A 21,727-nucleotide genomic window follows, 5' to 3' on the forward strand; every position below is an offset into this window, starting at 1 on the left:
GCTTCTCAACAGTTTTTACCCCCACGCCATAAGACTCCTGAACAGGTAACCAAATGGTTACCCGGACTATTTGCATTGTGTGCCCCCCCCAACCCCTCTTTTACGCTGCTGCTACTCTCTGTTTATCTTATATGCATAGTCACTTTAACTATACATTCATGTACATACTACCTCAATTGACCCGACCAACCAGTGCTCCCGCACATTGGCTAACCGGGCTATCTGCATTGTGTCCCACCACCTGCCAACCCCTCTTTTTACGCTACTGCTACTCTCTGTTCATCATATATGCATAGTCACTTTAACCATACCTACATGTACATACTACCTCATTAAGCCTGACTAACCGGTGTCTGTATATAGCCTTGCTACTCTTTTTTCAAATGTCTTTTTACTGTTGTTTTATTTCTTTACTTACCTACACACACACACACACACACACACACATACCTTTTTTTCGCACTATTGGTTAGAGCCTGTAAGTAAGCATTTCACTGTAAGGTCTACTACACCTGTTGTATTCGGTGCACGTGACAAATAAACTTTGATTTGATTTGATTTGTCCTGTCTCTGAGACCCTGAGCCCCAGATTTTTAGTTCCGACAGTAAACATAGGGCCCTATAAAATCAGAGTTGCTGAAAACACGGACAGAATCACGGAATCCAGACATTAAAACGGCATTCAACAATTTTAAAAAACATATTGAACTTAGTAGGACATTTAAAAAGTGTGATATTGAAAGTGAAAACCTGAAAAACCTGGAAAAAAAACTGAAACCTGGAAAAACAAAACAAGAGGAGACGGAATTAGGGGAAAAACGGGCTCTATAAACACACACACACACACACACACACACACACACACACACACACACACACACACACACAACACACACACACAACACACATGGAAACGCTGGGTGAAGAACAGCACTCTGGGGGCACACAGGGGAGGGGGCACACACACAGGGAGGCCTATTTTTAGCTGAGGAAATGTTCTCTCTGAAGGGAGAATTACAAACAGAGATGGAGGTTTGGAGCTGACATCCTGCCTGTCCACCAGCTGTGTCAACCTAAACACAGCACTCCATCCGACACACTGTCTCGCTCAGGACATACAGCCTTGGCTACGGCTAACTCAATGGCTCACTAACGTTATACAGCCTTGGCTACGGCTAACTCAATGGCTCACTAACGTCATACAGCCTGGCTACGGCTAACTCAATGGCTCACTAACGTCATACAGCCTTGGCTACGGCTAACTCAATGGCTCACTAACGTCATACAGCCTGGCTACGGCTAACTCAATGGCTCACTAACGTCATACAGCCTGGCTACGGCTAACTCAATGGCTCACTAACGTCATACAGCCTTGGCTACGGCTAACTCAATGGCTCACTAACGTCATACAGCCTTGGCTACGGCTAACTCAATGGCTCACTAACGTCATACAGCCTTGGCTACGGTTAACTCAATGGCTCACTAACGTCATACAGCCTGGCTACGGCTAACTCAATGGCTCACTAACGTCATACAGCCTTGGCTACGGCTAACTCAATGGCTCACTAACGTCATACAGCCTGGCTACGGCTAACTCAATGGCTCACTAACGTCATACAGCCTGGCTACGGCTAACTCAATGGCTCACTAACGTCATACAGCCTTGGCTACGGCTAACTCAATGGCTCACTAACGTCATACAGCCTTGGCTACGGCTAACTCAATGGCTCACTAACGTCATACAGCCTGGCTACGGCTAACTCAATGGCTCACTAACGGCATACAGCCTTGGCTACGGCTAACTCAATGGCTCACTAACGTCATACAGCCTTGGCTACGGCTAACTCAATGGCTCACTAACGTCATACAGCCTGGCTACGGCTAACTTAATGGCTCACTAACGTCATACAGCCTGGCTACGGCTAACTCAATGGCTCACTAACGTCATACAGCCTGGCTACGGCTAACTCAATGGCTCACTAACGTCATACAGCCTGGCTACGGCTAACTCACTGTCTTGCAAACTAACACAGCCTGGCTGTAGCTAACTCACTGTCTCGCTAACTAACACAGACTGGCTGTAGCTAACTCACTGTCTCGCTAACTAACACAAGCCTGGCTGTAGCTAACTTACTGTCTTGCTAACGACACACAGACAACGGCTAACAACACATACCCTCGCTATCACTAACTGCACGTTTTGTAAAGGATAGTATTTTGAGCAAATGACTTAAAAATGACTGATTTCCAGTAAAGGGGAATACATAAAGAAACTCTGCGAACATTGGCAATGTGACCAGAGTTGAGCAAGGTTCTGATCCTAGATCTGTGGTTAAGGGCAACTTCTACTTCTAGCCCATGCAGAGAGGCCCCAAGCCAAACACTGGCCACTCGGCTTGACTGTTTACATGCTTCAAATATTAATTCTCTCCCTTTATGTAGCAGAGTTAAAAGCCTAAATACCTCAACTGGATTAAGGTGAAATACCGCATTACGGACTACCGTATAAGGCAAACGTTGCTCGCCTGTGACGACTATCAAAGAACCAGCGCGTAAGGATTGAAATACCGAGGGACAGGCATGGCGTATGAAGTCATAGCCTTGTTATAGAACCACTAGGGGAGGTAGGTAGGTGGGCAAGTAATGTCTGAACTGGAAACTTCCTTTACAATGGGACTGAGGTAGGTAGGTAGGTAGGTAGGTAGGTAGGTAGGTAGGTAGGTAGGTAGGTAGGTAGGTAGGTAGGTAGGTAGGTAGGTCGGTCGGTCGGTAACCGAAAAAGGGGTCTTGTCACTTCTGGTAAATGTGCTACACACACACAGACAATGGTCCTGACACTACATGTACAAGTAGCGTTTCTCCTCTCATAATGCGCTCAAATCACTCATCTAAAGGTCAGAGCAGGTCTACACAGATGAGCTCACTGTCCAATCAGCAGGCTGCATGGCTAATCCAATCAGAGACCGAGAGACATCATGAGAGCCACATGACCAAGAAAGAGGATAGGAGCATGAGGGTAAAACTACCAGAACCACAGTACGATGACTACGCGTTTAGAGTGCAAAGTTACAAACACCACTGTTTACACATTATACGTTGTGTAACATACTATACTTACTTTACTATAAATATTGGACAAGGCTGAAACAAGCTTTGCAGACCAGCTTGTACGTATTCTTCTACTATGAAAAGAGGCCAGAGTGGAGATGGGGATGCAAGACGGCTGCAAAAGTCCCTCATAATAAAGTCAGAAGTATAACTTTTATGCCAGGCGAGAGAAAAAGTAGCTTTGCTCCAGTTTGCTGTTCTATTTTCTAGTTTGTCCCTCTTTGGCCCCCATAGTTCCTCTCCTTGTCTCCATCTCCTTCCTGTGGCCAACTGGGCCAGAAGCAATCTATTATTAGCCTGTTCCTCTGCTACACACACACACACACGTTCCCCTGTTACTGGGGAGGGCAGGGCTGCCAGACAGAACTGAACTAACCTTACCACCAAGTAATGTACACGCACACACACCTCTCCCTGGCCTGAATATTGAAACACACAATGGACAAAGGCTGAGCTCCAATGAGTCCAGCAGCTGTGCTGTGGGGATAAGAGCGGAGCAGGCAGGAGTTCCCTGAAAGGGTAAATGAAAAGAACAGGCCTGCATCCTGTCCCTGAGGATATCATATCCAGCCTCTAGTCTGCTTGCTACACTGCTACAGTTAGGACATAAACCAGCTCCTAACACCAGCCATATCCCCCTAGCCACAAGCCTGCTACAGGGCCACAAACCAGCTCCTATAGCTCCTAACGTCATGCCTCTTTTTAGAGGATAACCATATCCCTGAGCCCTCTGCCCTATTCAGTACCACACACATCAGTATTAGCCCTGTGTCTCTACTGTAAAAGGACTCTACTGTAAAACTGAGCTTAACAGCCATCGAGGTATATCTGATAAGCACCGGACATATATCTGATAAGCACCGGACATATATCTGATAACCACCGGACATATATCTGATAACCACCGGACATATATCTGATAACCACCGGACATATATCTGATAAGCACCGGACATATATCTGATAAGCACCGGACATATATCTGATAAGCACCAGACATATATCTGATAACCACCGGACATAAATCTGATAAGCACCGGACATATATCTGATAAGCACCGGACATATAACTCTGCTGCTTCTAACCTAACAGAATCCAGGGGGCTGGACAGAGATAACATGCGTGCACACACACATACACACACCATCCAAAAGGCTACAAGGGAACACATTCTGATTCTAAATTGGTCTGAGGTCAATTTATGGCCATGCTAAAAAGGACAGTTCCATATGGTAGTGCTAGGTCTAAGAAGGGAGCTGTTTGGGATTCTAGTACAATAGTCCAGTTCAATGGACAGGTAGTGACATAGAATGATGAATGATTTTTTTCAGGTTCAGAAAATCAGTCACTGAGCATTGTAGCTCGGATCCAAATACACAGTAGGCTACACTTCAATTCCTCCATTCATAAAAAGCCAAAAGGTTGTTTTTGAGCCGACCAGAGTCTGTATAACGAGACAGTTTTACTGAAGGCCTGAGCTATGTCTTCATGGGGACACATGTTTCTGCTTTAGGCCTGTCAAAACCAGATGTAGGGAAAGGGGATACCTGGTAAGTTGCACAACTGAATGCATTCAACCAAAATGTGTCTTCAGCATTTAACCCAACCCCTCCGGATCAGAGAGGTGGAGGGGGCTGCCTTAAACGACATCAACAGCACCCAGTTGTTGTTGGGGGTTAACTGCCTTGCTCAAGGGGAGAACAGCAGATTTTTCCACCTTGTCGGCTCAGGGATTCAAACCAGCAACCTTTCAGTTACTGGCCCAATGCTCTTAACCGCTAGGCTACCTGCCAATTATAGTGGCCTACTCTAAGAATAATGTAGCAAATTCACACAACATAGCTGGTTCGGCACATCTTCACGTCCAACTCTGCAAACCCTGGTTCAACCCTACAACAGAAGACGAGACAAGACAAAACTAGAAAGTTGTATAATTGTGTGTTGTAGAACAGCTGACTGGAGACCGGGCATTCAGATCAAGTTGATGAGACGCACAGTTGCGACCGTTTCCACGGTAACGGTGTTTCTTTCAATGACGTGATGAAACTTTGAAACAAAGTTGTCCCTTGTAGTAACGTATTGTAGCAAACGAGTTTCATGAATAAACCAGAAACACTATACACTTTCTGACTTGTCAGAGAAATATCAGCAAGCTAGGCTAGCTACAGTATTACTGCTGCACAACAGCTATCTAGCGTCTGCTTGGCTAGTTAGCAAGCTGCTTGTCTGAACACAGAACGTCAGTGAACTGTTCTCTGATTGGCTAAAGTGTCGCGTCTTCTCCCGCTCCCCCTCTCCGGCGCTCAACGGAGGATCCTGAGAAGACACCGTCAGGACCAGCAGGGGGAGTGGGCCCGATTCCTTCCCTGGGCGGAATACACTCAGAATTCATTGCGTCACTCCTCCGCCGGGCTGACTCCCTTCCAGTGTGTTCTGGGTTATCAGCCAGCACTGGCTCCGTGGATCCCGAGCCAGACCGAAGCTCCTGCGGTGAGTGGTTCAGGCGCGCAGAAGAGGTCTGGAACAATGTTCTTAATTACTCCCTTGATTACTCACCCTTTATATCAGGCCTGGGCAACTCCAGGCCTGGGGGCCTGATTGGTGTCACACTTTTGCCTCAGCCCCAGCTAACACACCTGACTCCAATAATCAACTAGTATTGATCTTCAGTTAAAAATTAGTTTAAATCGGGTGTGTTTGCTAAGGATGGGGGGAAAGTGTGACACCAATCAGGCCCCCGAGGACTGGAATTGCCCAGGCCTGCTTTATATAGTACTCTTCTGTTAGTAGTCTTCAGGTATTATTGTTTATAGTTCCATGTAAATTATTACTAAACTCAATAACTGAACTTTCCTGACTCCCTGCGCCTACGTTACATAAAGGGACCTGTCTCATCGCAAGTCTTCAACTAAGATTTGAAATGTTGAATTTTGGAAACTCCAGGACTGTTCAGATCAAGCAAACTTTGTTCTAAAAGTCCTTAAGACCATTGTGAGTCTCGTCTCTTGTATCTGAACTGGGCTTTATACTCTTTTACAAAAACACACACCCCTTAGGGGAAAAAACACATGAATTTCTCATGTTATCACGTGATTTAATGTGAAGTTAATGTGACAACATCTGACAAATGTTTATTTCAATTTTTTATCAAAATGCTTTTTTTTGGCAGAAATGCCTTTTAAATTTGATGTGCCTTAATAACAAACGTGTATGCCATCTGTAAATACAAATACAATTGTTAAATTACAAGATTAGTTGGTTTAGCCATGGAAAAATATTTTTTATCTGGTCACTTTCTGTTTACCTGAAATGTTTCCTTATTGTAGGCTGACCTTCAGCACATGACCTCACACACAACCTCAGGAGGCTGAAAAAATGTGTCTTGTCACCGAAAACCCTCACTAACTTTTACAGGTGCACAATCGAGGGCATCCTGTCGGGCCCACTACCGCAGGGCTCTCCAGAGGGTGGTACGGTCTGCATAACGCATCACCGGGGGCAAACTACCTGCCCTCCAGGACACTTACAACACCCGATGTCACAGGAAGGCAAAAAAGATCATCAAGGACAATAACCACCCGAGCCACTCCCTGTTTACCCCGCTTCCATGCAGAAGGCGAGGTCAGTACAGGTGCATCAAAGCTGGGACAGAGAGATTGAAAAACAGCTTCTATCTCAAGGCCACCAGATTGTTAAATAGCCATCACTAACAGAGAGGCAGCTGCCTACCTACAGACTTGATATCATTGGCCACTTTAATAAATGGAACACTAGTCACTTTAATAATGTCACTTTAATAATGCCACTTTAATAATGTTTACATATCTCACATTACTTATCTCATATATATATATATACTGTATACTGTATCCTACACTATCTATTCTATACTATCTATTGCATCTTAGCCGCTCTGTCACTGCTCATCCATATATTTTATATTTATATATTCTTATCCCATTCCTTTACTAGATTGTGTGTATTAGGTTTTGTTGTGGAATTGTTAGATATTACCTGTTAGATACGGCTGCACTGTCGGATCCAGAAGCATAAGCATTTCGCTACACTCACAACAACATCTGCTAACCATGTGTATGTGACCAATAAAATTTGATTTGATTTGACTCCTTAAAGAGATGGGTGGGGCTAAGGCTTAAGAGGGTGTGAACAATGCTGAATGGGTGTAGACAAAAGAGCTCTTCAGTAGGTGTACCGAAATATTCAAGGGCCATTTTTCTGAAAAAGTTGGGTTACAACTTTCATAGCAAAATGACTTTCCCATTGTTCCTCAAATGCAGTGTATGATATACCATTTTGTCTCTACTTTCATCCAATGTAAAAAAAAATTATAATGTTCTTATTTTGCTACATAATACCGAATCAAGGCGGTCTGTCACATATGTGTATGAAGATACCTTATGTGTACCTTTGACCTTTTTATACACCAGGGAAGAACACTGTACCGTAACGCAGTTACGCCTCCGACACTGCCAAAACACCAGCTATGCAGGTGTTGGCTATCGCGTGTTTACACTTGCTCTGATTGAATCTAGGCCTTAATGTCAAGTGTCCCTGAGCACTGCTACTTTTCGTTGGTGATAATCGCACAATTATTGACTTGATTCTGGGAAAGTGCAGAAATGTATTCTTCCCAATAAATCCGTGGTCGGTCTCTGTCATGGTGATAGACCTAGTGGCAAAGCAGGATATTCAGGTTACTAGCGTCCAAGAGGTTGTGAGTTCAAATCCCAGGTGTGGTTGTATCTCAAGTGTGCTAACCAATGTTGAGTTAAAGTCCAGTCAATTCAGAAAGTAGATCAAATTTTTCAGCATTGAAAATAATTGGATGTAAAATTGGATTTCCTGTCTATTTCCTGAATGCAGTTTGTTGTTGTATATTTACTTTCAAAATACAGTTCAGCTGTAGAAATACATTCAAATGTATTCCAATATTTTCACTGCAACTCAGTAGCTGTTAACTTACTATAAAATAATAAGTGCATCTAAACTATACTTAAATTAAATGCAATTACAAGTAAGGCATGCCAAGTTAATTTGCAGGACGGACCAAAATGTAACCTACCCAAGTGCATTGCAATTGACAGTAAATATATTGCAAAACACTAATACAGTATCCTATTACTGTAGAAATGTACCGTAAAATGCCAAAAATATTACACAAAATTAACAGCAATTGCTAACAGTGTAGTTTCATGTTATCACATGTTGAACCACATGATTTCACATTGTGGAAAATTACACGATTTGAAAACGTGTTTTTGGAACATTTCACATGATAAAATTCACATGACATGTCATATTCTTTTTGGCAAGACAGCATCAGATACATGGGCTACACATACTATGACAGAGGGTCGCTGTTCGCTCTCTCGGATACTTTCTCCGGTGAGATTGATGAGTCTTGCTATCGGTGTGGGTCTTGGTCAAAATCATCAATATATTCAGAGATTCTGAATTTATGGGGGGGCCACTGGGGTTTCCAATCAGATTTCAGGGGGGGGGGTGGCGATTGGTGGCACCTTAATTGGGGAGGACTGGCTCGTGGAATTGGCTAGGGCGAAATAAGTTGAATGGTATCAAATAAATCAAACACATGGTTTCTTTGTGTTTGATGACATTCCATTCGCTCTGTTCCAGACATTATTATTATATCCCCTCAGCAGCCTCCACTGGTGGCCACCCTGTGCCACCCCCTGGACACGCCACTGCTCTAGATTAAAAAAATAGACCTATCAGTGAAACCTTAAACTGAGGCCTTGGAGGGCGGTGGGGATTACACCTCGTCAGCGGTTGCTGGCTAATTTTCCTGTCTCTAACGACACTGTATCGTTGTGTGTGAGGGGGAGGCAGAACAGAACACAGGCTTAGAATTACCTCCCTCCAGCAGAGGATGCTGGAGAAGGGCGGGAGAGGAAAAAAAACAAAAAAAACAGCAAGCGACTGCACAGAGGAAGGCTCGCAAGAGGAGAAGGAAGGAGAGAGAAGGGGCGGCGAAGGGGAGGAGAGACGCACTAACAACCTAATGTGTTTAGGTTGTTACTATCTCTAAAAGACGGTTTTGTCTCTACAATACAGACCTCTCTTAGCACCAGCACGCACACACAGGATGACTAGGAAATAGATGTGAATAAAGACCGGTCAGTGTCACCGAGGCCCAGACACTCCCTCTCTCTCTGTGCTTTCAATTACCAACGGTCAGCATGTATTACGACTCACACACACACACATTGTAAAGATTCAGCTCACTGAGCTCAGTTCACCCATCACAAACTGCCAGGAATTTTGTGTTTTGTGACAGTTGTGTCTAGGTTTGTCTGCTTAAGGCAGGGATTTTTGGATTGGAAACACACACATAAACACACACACAGTCATGGACATCTGAGTGACAGACACTTAGTTTTCCAATGGCAGTATCAGGTTCCCTTCATGCATGGCCCATTAGTGCTTACAGAACAGGGACAATAAGGCAGCCCCCCACATCTCTCTGATTCAGAGGGGTTGGGTTAAATGTGGAACACACCTTTCAGTTGAATGCATTCAGTTGTACAAATGACTAGGTATCCCCCTTTCCCTTTCCTTTCCCATCCACTCTCAGACTTTCAGGATAAGAAAGACTACAGTATACTTCTCATTATATTATAATCATCAAGTTCATCTCACTGTAATTATATAAATCAAATCAAATGTTATTTGTCACATGCACAGAATACAACAGGTGTAGTAGACCTTACAGTGAAATGCTTACTTACAAGCCCTTAACCAACAATGCAGTTTTAAGAAAAATAAGTGTTAAGTAATAAAATAAGTAAGTAAAAATAAATAAATACATAGAAAAATAACAAATAATTAAAGAGCAACAGTAAAATAACAGTAGCGAGGCTATTTACACAGGGTACCGGTACAGAGTCAATGTGCAGGGGGCACAGGTTAGTCGAGGTAATTGAAGTAATATGTACATGTAGCTAGAGCTAAATACCAATCAGTGTTATTTACTCATGTTGATATTTTACTATTCCAGACATAACAAACTCTCAAAAACTATTGTTTAGATATCCAATGTAATAATGACCGACAGCTGTTAACGGGAATCAGATGCTCACATCCAGAGTCAATGGTAGTGTTAGCACAATTCTACAACGAGTAAGGTAGATCTGGTGGATGAAGAGCGAGCTGTTACTTCTCGCCCTCTGTCCCTCTCTCTCTTTCTCCATGTCAGTGGTGGACTCAAATCAAAGTGTATTGGTCGTGTACACAGTTTAGCAGATTTTATAGCGGGTGCAGTGAAATGATTGTGTTACTAGCTCCTAACAGTAGAGGAAAATGTCAAACAAGTACACAAATAATTAATCATCAAAAACTAGAAACAAGAAATCAAGAATGTCAGAATGATATCCAATTAACAACCCAAATAACACTGTATCAGTAATCCAAATTCAATGTATGCTTACATAAACCAAACAGATATAATAAGAATGATATGTACAGCAGTAGATGTATTACAGTGAACTCTGTTAAGAATCTAGTATATAAATACGCATCTAACCAACTAACCAACGCATCTAACAGACTCAGCCCCAGGTGATGTACTGTCCAGTTTTTGTGTGTGTGTGTGTGTGTGTGTGTCTGTAGGTGTGTGTGTTCGCCTGTGTTCTGGGCTTCTTTCCCTGTGGCTGTTAGATATCTTGTTGTCATGACACCAATCCAGAATCCGACCTACAGTTGGCAAAAAAAAACTTGAATAAACTAAGCACAAACAGGCACTTTCACAGATCACTAGCTATAAGTACAACTCCGTTTCAGTTAGAAGCAACAACCCTAGACAGTAAGTCCAAGTTGGTTAGATGTACGTAGTCTTTGCAACACCAGAGACGTGGGTCATATACTGAGGAACCATGGTCTTACTAACTTAACTTACTAACTGTATAGTACCTACTATGTACAGTACTTACTATAGGCTACTTATAGTATGGTGATTTGAATAATAGCATCTGCTAAAGCTAAATTACCATATTATCATTAGCTGGGTGAAACCTGGTAATTACTGTCTATAACACACGGCAGAACAGAACACCCATGGTACAATGTCTCTTGGCCTACCGAGGTCTTCCTCAGGCAGCGTTGCCATGGCGCCAGCCAATCAGGGGACAGGGATGTGGTAGTAGTCCTGGGCAACCAGAGAGATGGTGGGAGGAGAGGGGCAGAATCTCCTCAGACAGAGATGCAGGCAGTGAGCAAATACACACACACACACACACACACACACACACACACACACACACACACACACACACACACACACACACACACACACACACACACACACACACACACACACACACACACACACACACACACACACACACACACACTGCATCCATGGGTTGAGCAAACAACCAGATTCGGAACAACAATCAGAGCCAGCGTGCTGCTCCATTAATTCCCTTCTGTGCACACACACACACACACACAAACCATCTACTGCCCTGGGAGTGGGACACACGCAGGTAGACAGAGATATATACAGGTCACTCATTCAGTCTGTCTCTCTCTCTCTCTCACACTCTCATCTGCCCATCTCTGACCATTTCTCTAGCTATTGTAAACATTCAAACTACATTCCACACACCATGTATACATCACACACACACAAACACACACACACACACACCTTAAAATATAACAAAAAACCCTAAATTATATTTTTTCAACTTGAAATTTGATTACTTTTCCTAGACCCCAACAAAGTGAAACATCGCCTTTCTTCATATTTCCATGAAAGCTGTACACCACCAGGGTGCAAAGATTGTCTTAGGGTCATTTTTGACCCAGCAGTTAGAAAATAATTTACACACCACAAAAACCACAAAGACACACACACACACACACACACACAAAATGAGAAATTGAAATTGTGTGCTACTGATTGAACTCAGACAAAACTAAAATGGTATTGTGCATGTGCAGCATCTCTCCTCCACGACCCCACACATGACTCAAGTTCACAGACAAAATGAAAACAATTTCAGACAAAATGAACAACATTTCAGACAAAATAAAAATTTCTTGAAAGCATTGTTTACTAATGGGGAATGCAGTCAGAGGCTATAAAGGTGCTGCAGATGACAGTCCCCCCAGTTCTTTCTTTGCTGAAGCCATGAGTGCATGGTTCATAGCCCAAAAGGTCTAGGATCTGATTTTTTCAGATGTCCAGGTGGAACAAGAGAACAATGATTTAGAAGAGGAGGAGGTATCTGAAGAAGAAGATGGGGAAGAATACAACCCAGAGCAAGATGCATCATCTTCAGATGAAGAAGAAATTCCCCAAGCTGAAAGAGAGACATTTTTGTTAAAGAACAGCAAAATAACATGGTCCTCGTCACTATATGACAACCAGGGCAGGAAGGCAGCACAACATGTCATAAGGAGGCTATGATTTGATAACCGTGAGTCAAGACCTGCAGGACGTGTGAGAGACAAACTCTCTAAGAGAGGTCTGGGAGAAGTGGGTGGAGCGTCTGCCATACCTCTACAACCCTGGGCCTGAAGTAACAGTGGATGAGCAGCTGGTTCCATTCAGAGGTACATTTTTATTTTCATACCTGTAATGTAAGTGATTTTCACTGTTCATTTTATTATGTATCGCTGTAATATCATTGATTTATGTGATTGTTTTCTGTGACACTGATACTAATTACTGATAGTAATCTCTTTTGTCAAAAGGTTGCTGTCCTTTCCGGCAGTATATGCCCAGCAAGCCAGCAAAGTATGGCATCAAGATATGGGTGGCCTGTGACGCACAATCCAGCTAAGCTTGGAAGATGCAAGTCTACACAGCAAAGCCGACCAGCGGAGGCCCGGAGAAGAACCAGGGGATGTGGGTTGTGCTTGATGTGACAGATGGACTGAGGGTGCACAATGTCATGTGTGACAATTTCTTCACCTCTTATGAACTCAGCCAGCAGCTCCTGAAGAGGAAGATCACCATGGTTGGCACAGTTAGAAAGAACAAGCCTGAGCTCCCCCCTGCACTCCTCGCAACAAGGGGGAGAGAGGCCTTCTCATCAAACTTTGCCTTCCACTCTAGTTTCTAACCTCAGAAAAAGGAACAAGAATGTGGTCCTCCTGAGCACACTGCACAAAACGGCTGAGATCAGTGATCATGAGGACAGGAAGCCAGCCATCATCTTGGACTACAACCACAACAAAGGAGGTGTGGACAACCTGGACAAGGTGATTCGAACTTACAGCTGCAGGAGGATGACTGGCCCCTGGTCATCTTCCATAACATCATTGATGTGTCCTCATACAATGCCTTCGTGATATGGAACAAGATCAACCCTACCTGGATGCCTGATAAGCAGAATAAGAGGAGGGTGTTCCTGGAGCAGCTGGGAAAGGCACTTGTAACCCCACACATTCAAAGAAGGGAGCACCTCCCCTGCACAGCAGCCTCTACAGCACTTGTGAAAGCAGTTCAGGGGGCTGAATCTTGTCCGGATCCACCTGAGGCTGCAGCTGGGGCAGGCAAAAAGAGGAGATGCCAATTCTGCCCCCCAAAGAAGGACTGTAAAACAAATACTATGTGCTGCACATGTGAGAAATACACCTGCAATGTCCATGCACACACACTTGCATACTGTCCTACATGTGCTAATTAGAGTTGATTGATTTATGTTCTTCACGTTTTTGTTTTGTATCTATTATCTTATTTTATAATTATTTATTGTTGTTGTTTATACACCTTGTGGGTGGGGGTTAAACAAATGGGAGAAGACTAGTATTTTGTAGTTGAATTCCTCATTGTACAGTATATAAGAATATATCACTATGTTGCCAAAAAAGTTCAAGACTGTGATTGTTTCCCTTGAATAAAAACCATTCAAAACTACTTTCTGCAGATTTCTGCTACTTTCTTTGGCTATACAAGTGCTATCTCTTTCTAAAAAATTGTTTACACCTATGCACCTTTTTTTTGTCACAAAAAACCCTGACAAAATTTTACAGATGCACAATCGAGAGCATCCTGTCGGGCTGTATCACCGCCTGGTACGGCAACTGCTCCACCCACAACTGTAAGGCTCTCCAGAGGGTAGTGAGGTCTACACAATGCATCACTGGGGGAAAACTCCCTGCCCTCCAGGACACCTACACCACCCGATGTCACAGGAAGGCCGAAAAGATCATCAAGGACAACAACCACCCGAGCCACTGCCTGTTCACCCCGCTATCATCCAGAAGGCGAGGTCAGTACAGGTGCATCAAAGTTGGGACCGAGAGACTGAAAAACAGCTTCTATCTCAAGGCCATCAGACTGTTAAACAGCCATCACTAACATTGAGTGGCTGCTGCCAACATACTGACTCAAATCTCTAGCCACTTTAATAATAAAAAATTGGATGTAATAAATGTATCACTAGTCACTTTAATTAAACAATGCCACTTTATATAATGTTTACATACCCTACATTACTCATCTCATATGTATATACTGTACTCTATACCATCTACTGCATCTTGCCTATGCCGTTCGGTCATCGCTCATCCATATATTTATATGTACATATTCTTATTCATTCCTTTACACTTGTGTGTAAAAGGTAGTTGTTGTGAAATTGTTAGATTACATGTTAGATATTACTGCATGGTCGGAACTAGAAGCACAAGCATTTCGCGACACTCGCATGAACATCTGCTAACCATGTGTATGTGACCAATCAAATTTGATTTGATTTGATGCAGTACCTTTAGCAATAATAACAAAAATAACAAACCTCTACTTTAGTAAAGAAAACAATTATGATCCACTGTTTAAATGCAGTCTTTCTGCATTGTGAAGAGGGAAAACCCAGATATTCACAAAGTTTGTGATGAATGACAGGTTGTTTCTTTATGCAAAATAGATTTGGGGTTTAAAATTAAATTAATCTGCTTTATTTTATGGGTTTAGTGAAAGCGGGTAATTTTTTACCCTTAGGACAAGGGGAGTATACAGAATGTTAAGACTACACAAGGGTTAAAACACATTGTTTTGCAATGAAGGTCTACAGTAGCCTCAACAGCACTGCAGGGTAGCAGCATGGTGTAGCTGGAGGACAGCTAGCTTCTGTTCTCCTCTGGGAACATTGACTTCAATACAAAACCTAGGAGGCTCATGGTTCTCACCCCTTTCTATAGACTTACACAGTAATTATGACTACTTCAAGAGGACGTCCTCCAACCTATCAGTTCTCTTGCAGCATTAACTGACATTTTGCCCACCCAATCAAGAATTAATCTAGTACTTAAAGCATTAAGCTACAGCTAGCTAGCACTGCAGTGCATAACGTGGTGAGTAGTTGACTCAAAGAGAAAGACAATAATTGAACCGTTTTGAACAAATACATTTCTTCCATTATTAAGTGGATGCAAGAGAGAGAGAGATATTTAGTTGTATTTTTTAAAACTTTCACTTAGCTAGTGAATGCAGCTAGCTAGTTTAGCCTACTCAAACACCCAGCTTAAACAGAGAGGGATGCTATGTTACCTATCCAACACTGGAACTCTTCCAAGTCAAGATAAGCTTTTGGTTTTATTCATTTATTGCCACCAGGGCCCGCCAGTGTAACTGCTAAACTGCTTGCTAACTGTACACTGTACTGCATGATTGTAGCGGGTTTACTAACGCGTTAGTTCTAGTAACTATGTTGACGTTAGCTAATATGGTGACGACGATGTAGGCTGTGTGTAGCGGATAGTGAACATGATATGAAGGAAAGATTTTTTTGCCTGGTCACAGACAGCTGATGTGTTGTGTACCACTAGCCACTAAAAACAATGCCACTTAATATAATGTTTACATACCCTACATTACCCATCTCATATGTATATACTGTACTCTATATCATCTACTGCATCTTGCCATCTTTATGTAATACATGTACCACTAGCCACTTTAAACTATGCCACTTTATGTTTACATACCCTACAGTACTCATCTCATATGTATATACCGTACTCTATACCATCTACTGCATCTGCCATGCCGTTCTGTACCACCACTCATTCATATATCTTTATGTACATATTCTTTATCCCTTTACACTTGTGTGTGTGTGTAAGGTAGTAGTTGTGGAATTGTTAGGTTAGATTACTTGTTGGTTATTACTGCATTGTCGGAACTAGAAGCACAAGCATTTCGCTACACTCGCATTAACATCTGCTAACCATGTGTATGTGACTAATACAATTTGATTTGATTTGATTTGATTTGATTTGTGCACTGAAGTCAACAAGCGAAGGGAAAAGATGAAGAGGAGAGCACGTAGATGTGAGAAGGAATTATCCAACGATCAAAAGGACCATGCTGTTTGTATGTGGCTGTTATGAAAGTTAACTGTGTTTGCGTGTGATCAGGGGTGTATTCATTCCACTGATTCTGTTGAAAAACGTTCTCAAATGGAAGTAAACGGAACGAAACGGGGATAAACATACCTGAATTTGTCCAATAGAAACTCTAATGATTACATCCTAGATCATCTAGATGCAAGCAAGATTGTGCAAGGCGGTATTGAACGTGTCAATGTCTGTCACCTTGATTACTCCAATTTTTCTCAACCTATGCACCTACGTCATAAACTTTCATTCATTGACTAGGGTGTGGCAACCTCATGATGGTTAGAGGGAAAATTTGAGTATCATGTAGTAGCCTAAATCTACTGATGTTACATTGAGCTGGGTGAATGGATATGAATGACAGTCATCCAATATGCTGTAATAGAAATAAGGCCATGTTCATAAAAACAAAACAAAAATATTCCCTCATCTTAAACGGCACCAACCGCCACTGGTTCTACCACCACAAAACACCGTAGCTATATCTACAATTAGGTAGTGAAGACTTGTTCATGAAAAAAAAGTCTATATTAGCTACAGGTTTATAATTTTTGGTAAGATTAACTCTGACTCTTTTGAGGATAAAAGGGGGTTCAGTGGACTATGTCATCTTGGTAACATTTTAGAATGTTAGGACAGCATATTGTAGCCAAACTTATTTTTAACTATCCTATGCGAGTTATAAGACAGATCAGTGGCCTAATGTTTACAGAACACAATATAGACAGACATCAATCTCTATAATACATTTACATTTACATTTAAGTCATTTAGCAGACGCTCTTATCCAGAGCGACTTACAAGTTACAATATATTTTCAACTCTAGCTGCAATATGGTGTGCTGTTCCTTTTTTGATATCTGTTTTCTAACTGGTTTCATTGCTCATATTTGATGATAAGATTTCCTTTTCATCTTTCTTTCATCTCTCTGTCTATTTTTCTTAATTCTTTACCTAGTGCTATTATACTGTCTCTTTTGTAGCCTAATGTTTGTAAACATTAGGCTACATTTGTTTACTATACTGTATGTAAAGCTACTACACCAGAGTTATTCTAAGGTCATTATAGTGAAGGGAACCCTGCACACTGTGTGTAACCTAAATGCATATAAACATTCCTTGAAGCACAACGTTTCGGTACTGTACATACAGTGGCCCTCATTTATCAAACAAACAATTTCACGCTCTTTTCTACAATCTTTTGGTAAATAAGGCCCAGCGTGCAGGAGTTTCTTCAACGATTCAACTTGAGACTCCTACGCACATATGACAAGACGTTGGCCTACTTCAAGTGTTTGTTCTATTGTCAGGTAGGTAAATAACCATAACAAAGCCCTATTCCCCAGCCCAGTGGGCCCTTATCACTTAAATATAAACACCTACTTTAATAATGAAGGTGGGGTGGAGTAGACCTGTCAATAACTGAGTGGCTCTTTTCTGCTTTTGCTTATTTGTAGGTTATCATGTAGTGTCAGTTTGAGTTGTTTCATGAAAAAAGTTCAGCTTTGTAAAGCTTCCAATAAATCATTTGTATTTCTACAATGTGAAAGAAAATGGTTATAAGCTATTCACATCTATTTGAACACATGTACAGAATGGGGGTAGGCTATAATAGCAGAGTTCCTGATATCTCAAAACAAGTAGGCTGCCTGTAGATCAAAGAGCACTGGCTTTCCACAGCTCACAATGCTTTCCACATATTTTTTTTCAATATATATATTTTTGCGAATCTATTTTATTCTATGGTCAAATGTTGCATAAAATTACAAGGTATGACAGTCAGAATCATGTGCTGGTTGTCAAGGTGGGTGTCATTACTTTGTATTTGCTTCCATAAAAACAACATGGACTGGGCTACCAATACAATACTACAAAAAGACGCACAATACAAAATCGTGTCGCTTATTTTTCCAAAACAAGAATCAAGTCGAGACAGCGAACAAAAATAAAGACAGATAAGTGTATTTTCTTACCTTGCTTCTGAGCTGTCCGGAGGTCGACACTTTCCGGATGAGTTTCTGCGGGCCTTCTTGTTCTCCCTCGCTGTCTGAAGACTCATCCACGGCCCCGGAGCCCCCGACAGCACCCACGACATGGGCATGGATCCCCGTTGTCGAATGGCCTTTCTCCGGCTCCTGTTGCGGGAAAGGATAAGACCAGTCCGGGTTAGTCTTCCCCCGGTCAGCCGCTCCCTTCCTCTCCGGGATGCGAGAGCTGGACAGTGGTTGGAAAGCGTCTTTCCTCGCCGTCATCTCGTCTCCCTTCTCAACCCTAATTAGCGCTGTAAGAACCGATATCTATATATCCAAGAACATACGTGCGCAGCTGTGCTCATGGGAACGTAGCATGTCTCGGTGCGGTGGGGGTTACTAGGGTAAAGCCTGGTTCAGGATGTGTTTGTGGTTCCATCTTACATGCTCAGACCAGACTGAGGCTAGAGACCGCCTAGGCTGCCTCCCTCACACACAGACGCACCAGCAACCAACAACCGGTGGACATGGAATAACCGGTGGACATCGCCATGGAATACCCTAGCGGCCGCAACATAAGCAGTCCAACTCATACTGTAACTATAACTGATTTCAAAATCCCTCTAAAAAATATGAGCAAATTGAACACGCAAACTATATGGGCAATGTTAACTGTAGGCCTATGTCTTTTGGGCTATAGGCAGGAAATAAAATGATATAGCAATAGCCTATTTTCCAGATTTTGACTAATGATATGTTATTAATTCTAAAAAGGCATAGGATAATAATAAACAGTTTGATATTGCACGGTTATAATAGGTCTACAGATTGTCAGAACACGTTCGACTCATGAAACAAAACTGATACAAATTAGCACTGGGGGGTAGCCTATTCCTACTTTGAAAACGGAAAATGTAGCCTATGGGTAAAGGGTTACATTCTTGTGCTGATATAGCGATTGTATTGTAGAGAAACCATTCCATTGCTCAGGCGAAATGCCACTTGATAGCCTACTTTGCGATAATGTAACAGGAGAAGCCGCAGTCTTACAAAATATGTAATCTAAAAACACCATCAAATAAATAGAATAGGCTATTGACATCGAAAGTGTCCGATTTAACAGTCGTCTATAATGTAGCTACATGGATTAGGTTTGAACATAACATTGACCACTTGAATAGCAACTTCAGACAAAGACAACTAGCCTATAATCAGATACATTTTATTTTTACTAAAGACTAACTTTGTTAAACATCAATCTGACTGTTCTATTGTTTTCACAGCAAAAGACAATAAGTGTTGAGTTTTCAGAAAAGCAAAGACATTCGGTTCTCCAAAAACAATGACTGATCTGGATGGTGACTAAGAAAATACTTAGAAATGATTCTAAAACGGGAGAAAAACGTCAGTCTTTAGTCTCGTAGACAAAAGGCAAGACTAAGAAGACCACACTATCTTATTTCACTATAAATAATTTGGTAAAAGCTACTGACCAGTTCTTCCCATGCAGGACTACGAGTATAATGGTATACATCTTCCATAGTCCCACTCAATCCGCTCCGGGAAACCAGTCTAGAAATAGTATATGCAGATTAATGGATACAGCTGTCTGGTTACCGTAAAACCGGATATATATGGTTTGAGGTCCTGAACCAGGTAGGCCTCCTAGGCTATAATTCCGTGTTGCCTATTACTCCACTCTACCACCTCCCCAAAAATCTTCTCTGCCGCTTCCCTCGCCGCTTGTTTAAGGGCTGAGCCTCGTCAACCACGTGATAAAGTCAAACCCGTATATGCCACCGAGGAGCACCGAGGGAGAACGGGGTACCTCCTCCCCAATCCTCTCTGCCTTTTCCATCGCCACTGGTTCAATAGGAGGGGGGTGACGCCATAAAAACGAAGACACTGCCTTAAACAATTTTGACAGAGTTCGGTTCACTCTCACCCATTACGAATAGAATGATTATGGATACACACAGTAGTTTAATATAAGCATTTTTCACAGAGGGTCGAAGAATGTTGACTCTCTGTATTTTGTAATAGCCTACAGACGAAATTAGTGTGAAGCATAGCAGGATTAATTTATGTATATTTACTTGTACACAATAGTCTCTAACGAGACAAAATAACAATATTTTAGGTATGTTTAGGTCTAGATATTTAATTAATTTTGAAAAATTATAGACTAACAATTAATTACAAAACAGAAATGTCTTGATGAATAAGTGGACCATCTTCCCTCAGCCTATACGAATTCAGAAGCAAAAATTGCTTTAACACAGTGCCCCCTCTGCCTATAAGCAGATTGACTACACACTGCGTATAAGGCCCGCAGCCGCTAGGGGGGCCTCGACTGAGTTTAGGGGGTCTCAATTTACTTTTGGGAGTTAGAATAGTAGAACACAAAGGTTGCAATTGTCCATCACTGACAGTCAATTACCCATGTCAGCTAACATTTATAAATGTCTAGGTAAATTAGTCTAGCCAGCTATCCAAACCTTGTAGTAATCATGGCTGAATTAGGGCTACTGACCAGGCACGAAGGGCACGTGCCCAGGGGCCCTGACCTCCAGAGGGCCTCCACTGATTTTCTTTGTCACCCAGATATCTTATGAACATGGAATAGATCAAGGCAAAATATGTAGAATTGCATGAAATCTGCTTTTAAACTGCAACATTTTCTCTCCACTCCTTGGCATGGGTCCTCAGATCCTCAAACACTTCTACAGCTGCACCATTGAGATCATCTTGACTGGCTGTATCACCGGTTGGTATGGCAACTGCCTGGCATCCAATCATAAGGCACTACAGAGGGTAGTGCGTACGGCCCAGTACATCAATGGGGCCGAGCTCCCTGCCATCCAGGACCTCTATACCAGGCGGTGTCAGAGGAAGGCCCTAAAAATTGTCAAAGACTCCAGCAACCCAAGTCAAACTGATCTCTCTGATACCGCACAGCAAGCGATACCGGAGCACCAAGTCTGGGACCAAAAGGCTCATGAACAGCTTCTACCCCAAAGCCATAAGACTGCTGAACAGTTAATCAAATGGCTTTCTGGACTATTTACAATGACCACTTTTTTTAGCACAGACTTTCTTGCACTGGCTCTATGCACACTCATTGCACTCTACTCACACACTCACATATACTACGCTGACACTCCAACACACACATACACACACACACTACATACGCTCACACATAAAACACACACACACATCCACATTGACACATCTTTCATACTCTTCACATATG

The 21,727-nt window shown here is 42.3% G+C and overlaps 1 protein-coding gene across 11 annotated transcripts in view; it reads right to left on the reverse strand.

The window, feature by feature from the left end:
• Positions 1-20,222, reverse strand: part of LOC139538599 (diacylglycerol kinase eta-like) — a 78,338-nt gene extending 58,116 nt beyond the window's left edge. For 9 of the 11 annotated variants that reach the window (XM_071340823.1, XM_071340821.1, XM_071340817.1 and 6 more), the window contains exon 1: positions 18,475-18,753. In XM_071340823.1, the coding sequence (XP_071196924.1) occupies positions 18,475-18,753 (279 nt within the window). Of the gene's footprint in view, positions 1-18,474; positions 18,754-19,964 lie in introns of those variants that run through there. The other 2 variants (XM_071340814.1, XM_071340818.1) reach the window with 2 other exon arrangements.
• Between the last annotated feature and the right edge of the window lie 1,505 nt (positions 20,223-21,727).

Source organism: Salvelinus alpinus, chromosome 14 (genome assembly GCF_045679555.1).
Source record: "Salvelinus alpinus chromosome 14, SLU_Salpinus.1, whole genome shotgun sequence".
Taxonomy (NCBI): Eukaryota; Metazoa; Chordata; class Actinopteri; order Salmoniformes; family Salmonidae; genus Salvelinus; species Salvelinus alpinus.